Source organism: Choloepus didactylus, chromosome 6, assembly GCF_015220235.1.
Source record: "Choloepus didactylus isolate mChoDid1 chromosome 6, mChoDid1.pri, whole genome shotgun sequence".
Classification (NCBI taxonomy): domain Eukaryota; kingdom Metazoa; phylum Chordata; class Mammalia; order Pilosa; family Megalonychidae; genus Choloepus; species Choloepus didactylus.
Genome location: NC_051312.1, coordinates 26,932,164 through 26,941,054, shown reverse-complemented (window position 1 = coordinate 26,941,054; position 8,891 = coordinate 26,932,164). Strand labels below are relative to the sequence as shown.

The 8,891-nt window shown below is 34.8% G+C and overlaps 1 protein-coding gene across 1 annotated transcript; it reads right to left on the bottom strand.

The window, feature by feature from the left end:
• Positions 1 to 1,105: 1,105 nt before the first annotated feature.
• Positions 1,106 to 3,515, bottom strand: LOC119536789 (olfactory receptor 5D13-like). Its single transcript, XM_037839539.1, has 2 exons — positions 3,436 to 3,515; positions 1,106 to 2,087 (listed from the first exon to the last, which is right to left on the bottom strand). Exons 1-2 carry the CDS (start codon positions 3,513 to 3,515, stop codon positions 1,106 to 1,108), a joined length of 1,062 nt encoding a protein of 353 aa, XP_037695467.1.
• Between the last annotated feature and the right edge of the window lie 5,376 nt (positions 3,516 to 8,891).

Genomic DNA, 8,891 nt, shown 5'->3' with positions numbered 1-8,891 from the left:
TTTGTATATACCAACTATGAACCATCCAAAAACGATATCAAGAAAATAACTCTACATTATCTTCTAAAAAGAATAAAATATCTAGTAATAAATTTAACCAAGAAGATGAATGGTCTATACACTGAAAACAACAAAACATTGCTGAAATGAAATAAGACTTAAAAATGGAAAGGCAACCCATGCTCATATATTGCAAGACTTAAAAGCCCTAAGAGGTCAGTTCTACCCAAAGAGATCCACAGATTCAACACAATCCCTATCAAAACACCAGCAGCCAATTTTTCAGAAATGGAAAGACAATCCTCAGATTCATGTGGAATTGCTGCCCTATCAACAAGCAGATCCATAGACTAGAAATGAGTTTACCAGCTGAGGCCAGGCTAGAACAGGTGACCCCAGATGCTTCAGTGGCTATTAGAAGATGGGCCCAGTTAATACAGCAATTAAAAACAATAAAATCCTAATGTCACAAATACTTAAATTTTATGTTTATTTTTGTTATGCATCAGTAGCTAAATTATACAAAACTCAAGATTGTCATGAACAACAAATTCAAGTTGTAGATAGTTATTTCTGAAGCGTTTGGTTTTTGTTTTTTATTTTTGTTGTCTTAACATAGAAAGAGCAAATAAATTTATATTAACAAATAACATTTAACCAAATCATATTTGTACTTTATAATGTATTATTGAATATCTAAGTGTTTATTAGCTTAGTTTATTATATTTCATTATGATGTATCTTCATTCAGTGTAAGATAAAAATGTTTAGAATATCACTATAAACCCATTCTCTAAATGACTTCAGAAGAATGGGAGATTTTCCTGGACAACCACGTGGTTATGTGTACTAACTCAGAAATTTTGCATGCAAGCCTCTGAGTCTAGAGACAATTTAAGTGATCTGAGCTTTAATTAAATTTTACTTATGATTTTACAGATAATTTATAAAACTTTAAACATGTTGAGTGATCACTCAACTGTGAGTTACATCAGATACATTTATGCTTTGCTATTTAAAATTGGAATTTGAATAATTAAATCTACTAGAAGTATTGTATGATTCCCCACATTACTCTTAAAAATGAATAAGTACATCTTACACTTTACATTTTGTAACAGAATAATTTGGTATGGATTAATTTCTGGATGGTTGCCTTCACATCTTTGTTTCTGAGGCTGTAGATTAGAGGGTTCAACGTAGGGATGACCACCATGTAAAAGACAGAGGCCACCTTGACCATGAGCCATGAGCTTTTGGAGCTAGGGACACAGTAGAGAAAAAGGATGGTTCCATGGAAGATGGTAATGGCAGTTAGGTGTGAAACACATGTGGAAAAGGTTCTGTGGCGTCCCCGAGTTGAAGTCATCTTCATGATAGTGATAAAAATGAAAACATAGGAAGTAAGAATGATCATTAAGCTGCTTATTTCATTGAATGTGGCTGACACTAAAATGATCATCTGGCTAATGTAGGGGTCAGAGTAGGACACAGCAACAATTGCAGCATGCTCACAGACAAAGTTATTTATGATATTATGCCCTCTGAAGGATAACTCTAATAGAAAGTAGGTAAATATTAGGGAACACACTATACCCCAAGAGTATGAGGAAGTGACCAACAAGCAACAAAGCTTCTGGGACATTGCAACTGGGTAGAGCAGAGGGTTACAAACTGCCACAAAACGGTCATAGGCCATCACTGCCAACATGAATGTTTCTGTCACTACACATATGCATGCAAAGAAGAACTGCATGATGCACCCTGTGAAGGAGATGGTTCTGTCTTCCACCACCAAGTTTTCTAAGAGTTTGGGTGTAACCACTGTGGAGTAACAGAAGTCAACAAAGGACAAGTGGCTGAGGAAGAAGTACATGGGGGTGTGGAGTTTAGGATTGATCCTGATGATGACAATCATGCCCAGGTTTCCCACCACAGTGACTGTGTAGATGATCAGGAATACCAGGAAAAGGGGCACCTGCAGGTCTGTGTAATCTGAGAACCCCAAGAGGGTGAATGTGACTCCAGAACTCTGATTTCCTTGGTTCCTGTGGACAAAATAGGAAAGTTGACCCAGAGAAGCAAAACTTCAATTAAATAAGATAAAATGAGGAAATTTGAAAGTTGTAGTAAATCTTCAAAAAGAATTCTGTGGTTAACACTTGGTTGGCACTGTTGCATTATTTCAAAAGTTAGAATTTATTAATGGCAAAAATCTACGGTGAATAAGATTTCTGTGAGTGGATTAATGAAGACAGACATTATGAGTAGACTCTACCATATTTCAAATAATCAGACTCAGTATCACCAGAGGCAGGTGGCTTCCCCAGAACAGCCAATCTGGCTCTTGAATGAATCTGAGTTTAGTAAAAATATTTGTATTGGAGGAAATACACACCAAGAATATCTAGAGTTTCCTCCCCACCTAACCTCTTAAGCCAACAATTAAATAGAACCACTAAATAGATTTTAAAATGTTAACAACCCAGCCAAATGGTGCAGTTATGATTTTCTTGGTTGTTCTATTTTCCTTTTCAGTTCTATCCTTATGGCTAGTAATCCAATACTCCCAACAAATTCCAGAGAGAGACTACAGAAGAATGCTGAAAGTTTTCGTTTATGTTAAACTAATTCTAAAAAGTTTAAAATGCTATTCTTTATTCCATAATGTCATTCATCAGCAGGTCCTCACCCCATAATATTAGCTGTTATGGCAGTGATAAAAGTAGTTGAAGCAATAGTTAAACCAAAAATTCTTTTTTTCCCTTAATGTAGCAAATTAACTTGGGTAAGTGACAAATAGTAAGAATTCTAAGAATACAGGACACTATGTATAAATTTCAGGCTACAGCAAAAATGCATTCTGTCATTCTGAATCAAGTTTTAAGCTTCTCCAAGAACAAGTGTCAGGCTAAAGATCCATCTCAAACAGGACACCTGTTCCACTAGGCCAAGAACCTCAGACATGAGCACTGTGTTACCATCAACATGTCCACTTGAATGGGAACATTTTGTGCATCTGATGTTCATAATGTTATACATTTCTTTTTAAGGGCAGTCACATGTGTACACATATGGAGTTGTTCCACACCAAGAGTGTGAGGGACACCTGGAGGCCACAGTAGAGCAGTGGCCAAATGAGTGCCTGAATTCTCAGAGAAAACCTCCCTCTAGATTTCATGGGGAAAAAAAAAAAACAAACAGAAATGGGAATCCCTGGACTCATTCTGAATCCAGCAACTCATCAAACCCATTCTCCCCTCCTTACTCACAGCCTTGTCTCCATAATTTTGGGATCACAGTAATTAACCTCATCATACCCTTTATATCTGTTAGGTTAGTCATTCACTGAAGCCCAGGGATACTTGGATATTCTCCATAACCCATTTGCTAATCTTAATATGAATCCATTCCTATTTCTGATGCATCCCCTACCTCTTCCCATCCACTGACATTGTTCCATCAGGCTGTATGTCATTTGAAAGAAAGGAGGAATTAATACGTAACACCTTCATCCTTGTTGTCACTAAACTAAGCAGATACTGTGGCAATTTGGCCAACACATGAGCTCATTTCCTGAAGAGACTATTGGAACTTGGTATTTTCATTGTCAATTGAAAAAATAAATAAAAAAATAATTGAATCAACTCACCTAAATACAGAAGTGCTTGAGTGACTCATTTACTTGATATTCTTTTGCTAAGATTAATGAACTCCAGAAATGTTCCTACTTAATATTCTACTAATAGAAATAGACCTGAAAATACTAGCAGGAGTGAGCAGTATAATTCATTGCATGTTTCAAATAAATGACTTTTTTTCCAACCTGCAAGAAAGCTCAGAAAGGCAGACCTAAGAGCTGAATCTTGGCACCAAACCATTACAAAAATAAAGTGTTAAGACCTTAGGGATGTGTGTACCTTGGAGAATATTGTTGGAGTATTCTCTTGGAGGCCACAATTCAAGCAATTAAATGAAATGATGTCCCATGTGTTATCTTGATTGTGTATCATTTGTCCTAAAGCCCTGGGAAAATAAGAACCATCAACTTTACCCCATTCTTCTTTAAAAAAAATGAATCATGCTGAATCAGAAATGTGAAGGAAAAACTTAGCTGTAAGTCAACAATCCATAGATAGTATCATCATTTCATATTGTATTTTTTTATGGAGTTATATTTATGATCTAAGTATAGTTTAAACAAATTATATTGTATATTTTCCTTTTTAAATTGGCAATACATGGTAATTTCATTTCCCACTCACATCACTGGTTTCCTTAACAAAGAGAAAATTTGCACTGACCTTTTAAATATGGGCACTTTGCTCTTACAGTAGCTCTGTGCATCATTCCATAAGAAATTCACATCAAAAATACCTCTGACTAGACACAAGTTTATTTCTTACTGGTACAGTGTACAAGATGCATTTCTCTTCATTGGGCAACGCTGCTCCATGTAGGGAGTGATTTAGGGACTGAGCTTCCTTCCGACTTGTTCCACCATCATCTCAGTTTTCTGAGGTTTAGGTTCTCTTATGCAAGAGAAGACACAGTTGAAGAACAATTCCATCAAATGTCTTCAGTGATGGTAAACCCCATTGAGGATGACCTCACTTAGCAAATAAGGGAACTCATGGACCAGAGACACACTCAGCACATTCAGGAATATCACACCCAAGGAACTACAGATAAAAAGAAATATTGAAATTACATAACATGTGGACTTTAAAGTGTTACAATAGGTATATGTAGATTTGGATTTCACAAGGCAAGGCAATATGAACACAGTCCATCATTATTTGGAAAAGAACTAAATGGAAATCCTGGAAATGAATAATAGCATCATTATAAAGAAAGAAAGAAAAATCAATGTACATACAGTGTGAGATGAAATGAAGTAAGATGGGAAAAATATAGGTATTTTCACTAAATTATCACTGAAATTCAGTGTGTTCTTCAATTTGAAAGGTAGACAATAAACAACAGCAATATTATCACTATTCTTGATTATAGAATCACAGATATTTTTATATCATTTATAGATGAAAATCTACTTCAAAATGTTTTTGTGTGCTCTTCCCCATTTCCAAATTACAGTAGTATGAAGATATGCATGTTGATATCATTCTTTAGTGCGTGATCGGTAAAGCACAACTCTTACTCTATCACATTTGTATTTTTAATATTTTGTTAATTTTAAATTGATATAATTTGTTTGATTCATTCATAGGCTTCACCACACTGTCAAAGGAGTCCATGAAGAGTGGGAAAAAGAAGGTTGTGATAAAACTTAGTCACTTTCATGATAACTATATGTTCTAGTTTGCTGATGCTACTGGGATGCAAAACACCAGAGATGGCTTGGCTTTTATAAAAGGGGTTTATTTAGTTACAGTTACAGTCTTAAGGCCATGAAGTGTCCAAGGTAACACATCAGCAATCAGGTACCTTCACTGGAGAATGGCCAATGGTGTCTGGAAAACCTCTGTTATCTGAGAAGGTACATGGCTGGTGTCTGCTCCAAAGTTCTGGTTTCAAAATGCCTTTCTCCCAGGATGTTCCCCTCTAGGCTGCAGTTCCTCAAAAATGTCACTCTTAGTTGCACTTGGGATATCTGTCCTCTCTCAGCTTCTCTGGAGCATGAGTCTGCTTTCAACAACCATCTTCAAACTGTCATCTGCAGCTCCTGTGCTTTCTTCAAAGTGTCCCTCTTGACTGTAGCTCCACTTCAAAATATCACTCACAGCTGCACTGAGTTCCCTCTGCCTGTCAGCTCATTTATATAGCTCCACTGATCAACTTAGGCCCACTCTGAATGGGCGGAGCAACACCTCCATGGAAATTATCCCATCAGAGTCATCACCCACAGCTGGGTGTGGCACACTCCAAAGAAACACTCAAAGAATTACAATCTAATCAACGCTGATAATGTCTGCCCACACAAGATTACATCAAAGATAATGGTGTATGGGGGACACAATACATTCAAACAGGCACACTATACAAATGATTCAGAATGCAAAGAAGAGAGATAGTGAGATTAACAAGAACTTAAAATAAGAATTAGAAAGGCCTATTCTACATATGTCTAATAAGGTTCCATAAACAAATATATGAGATAATGAGGAATATGGAAGAGAAGGCATTATTTGAAAAGGTGAGGCTCTCACTTTTTAAAATTTGCCTGATTTTAATTGTGGCAATTCCAGTAAGATTATTGTCCACCCATATATTTTGTGAATGTTTATCTTTTGTGAAGTAACTATACCTTAGTCCATTTTAATTTGGTTGGTTGTCATTTTATTAATGTTTTGTAAGAGTTCTTTATGTATGCCAAGTAATTGACAACTGTTTGTTTTGTGCATATTTATGCCAAGTCTTCAGATACTTATTCTTACCTATGGACTGCCTATTCATTTTCTTAATATATTTTGATGACAGGTAGTTTTTAATTTTTAGTGAAGTCCTATTTATCAGTTGTCAGTATGATAGTCTCCTTTTCTTTCTTCTGGAAACCATTGTGTTTAAACTGCTATGCTTAAGCCTGTAATAAATTTCAAATTAATTTTGTATGGAATGTGGTAGGGGGATGAGGTAATTTTTCCCTCTTTAAATTATCCAGTTTCCCAGCCACATTTTCAGAAAACAATTGGCTTTATATCTATTGGTTTGTTTCTGGACTATTTTATTTCTAAGTTATATCTTTAGTGATTTACAGTAAATCTGCAAGCCTTCCAACTAAAATCTTCTTTTTAAAATAGCTTTGGGTATTTAAGGTTCTTTGTATTTCCATAAATATTTTAGAATCAGATTGTTGATCTATTCAAACAAATTGTTGGGAGTTTGGTATTGCACTGCATCTATGGATTAATCTGGGGATAATTGACATATTAATAACATTGAGTGTTTAGATCAATGAAAATGGTGAATCTCTACATATATGCAGTTATTTATACTAAAAATGTTCCATAGTTTCAAAGGTCTTAATAAATTTTGTAACTGTATTCCTACTTTTTTTTACTTGTTTTACTTCTGATTATTTTATTTTGCTTTTATTTGATATAGTTGTCAAAGTTTTATTTTAAATTTCAAAATACTGTGTTAGAGATATAATTGATTTTAAAAATAGTAATTCTAGTACTTTTGTGTATGTCTTTGTATGTGTGTGTATGTGTGTGTATTTGCATAAAAAGTTCCAGTAATCAAGATAGTATGATGTTGATGTAAGGGTAGATAATTAGATCAAGGAAATAAAGCAGCCCAGGAATATTCCAGTGAGTATAATAAAAATGATTTTTGGCAAATGTAAAAAAGAATTAAGAGTGAAAAGAATGGTCTTTTGAGTAACTGGATATTCATATGCAATAAAAAGTTCCTTAATCCAGACTTCACATGATAGACAAAAATTAACATAGTATGTATCATAGACCTACATGTAAAACCTAAAGTCATATAATATCTAGAAGAAAATATAGAGAAAATCTTAGCCTGGACAAGATAAGTTGCTTCTTATATCCTACACCAAAAACATAATCTACATATATTTTTTAAATTGATAAATTGCACTTAATTTAAATTGATAAATTAAGAATTTCTGCTTTATGATGGACAGTGTAAGAGAATGAAAGCCATGCACAGACTTATAGAAAATATTGGCAAATCATAAATTTTAAAGTAGGAGTTGTAGCCAAAAAATAGAAATCACTCTCAAAACCTAACAATAAGAAAATAAATTGCAATTTAAAATGGGTAAATAATTTGAACAGTTTACCAAAGAAAATATAGAGAAGGTAAATTATTACAGGAAAAGATGTTCAACTCAATTACTCATTAGGTAAATGCAAACAAATATCACTATTATATAACTCAGACATCAAACACCAGGTGAATGGATAAATATATTGTGGAGTACAATGCATTAACAAAAAGATATGAGAAATGAATTTAAAAATAATCGTGCAAATTGATAGAAGCCAGACAAAGTGAAGTACATACTATGATTTAATTTAAACAAAATTCTAGGAATTTCAAACTAATATATGGTTATAGAAAACAGATCAGTGGTTTCCTGGAGAGAGGTAGGGCCTGGATAGCCAATTGAGCCATCAGCATTCATTGAGAAATCCCTCAATTCCTTACTGATTTTTAGTAGAGTATCTGTTATCCATATATGAATGAGTCTGTTCAGGTCTATCATTTATGTTCCTCATCGTTACTTATCTATTCTTGCAAAAATAGCACCATCTCATATACTGCAGTGTTGAAAGTAGTACATTTGGACATGGAGTTCAAAACTATCTTCAAGACAGAAGCTATGACCAACCACCTATATGTGAAACTCTAATTCCTATGAACACTGCAGCTATAAGTTAGGGTTTATTCATGGACAGAGAAACCATTACAGCCATTTCAAATATAACATTTATTTCAGGAAATTGTTTAATTAAGTCTTGATATAATGTACAAAGCATACAAACATCAAAAAAAGAAAAGAAACCTTGAGTAGAAATAACTTCAGGAGGCAGCTGCCATCCTCAGGACTGGGGAATGTTGGTTTCAACAGAACCCAGTGTGTGGAGGAAAGGTGCTGCAGATCCAAGGTTTGCACTTCTGCAAAGGGAACACTTCCTGGGAGGGAGTTTCCTCTGATGAAGCATGATGGGGTTTGTTCTGGAAAGAAGCAGCAGATTGTAAATACTGGTCCCAAGGTGAAGGACATTGCTGGGTATACTTACAGGCAGAGCTACTGTTCCAGTTTGCTAATGCTACCAGGATGCAAAATACCAGAAATGGATTGGCTTTTGTAAAAGGGGGTTTACTTGCTTAGACAATTACAGTCTTAGGGCCATAAAGTGTCCAAGAAAATGTATCAATAATTGGGTATCTTCACT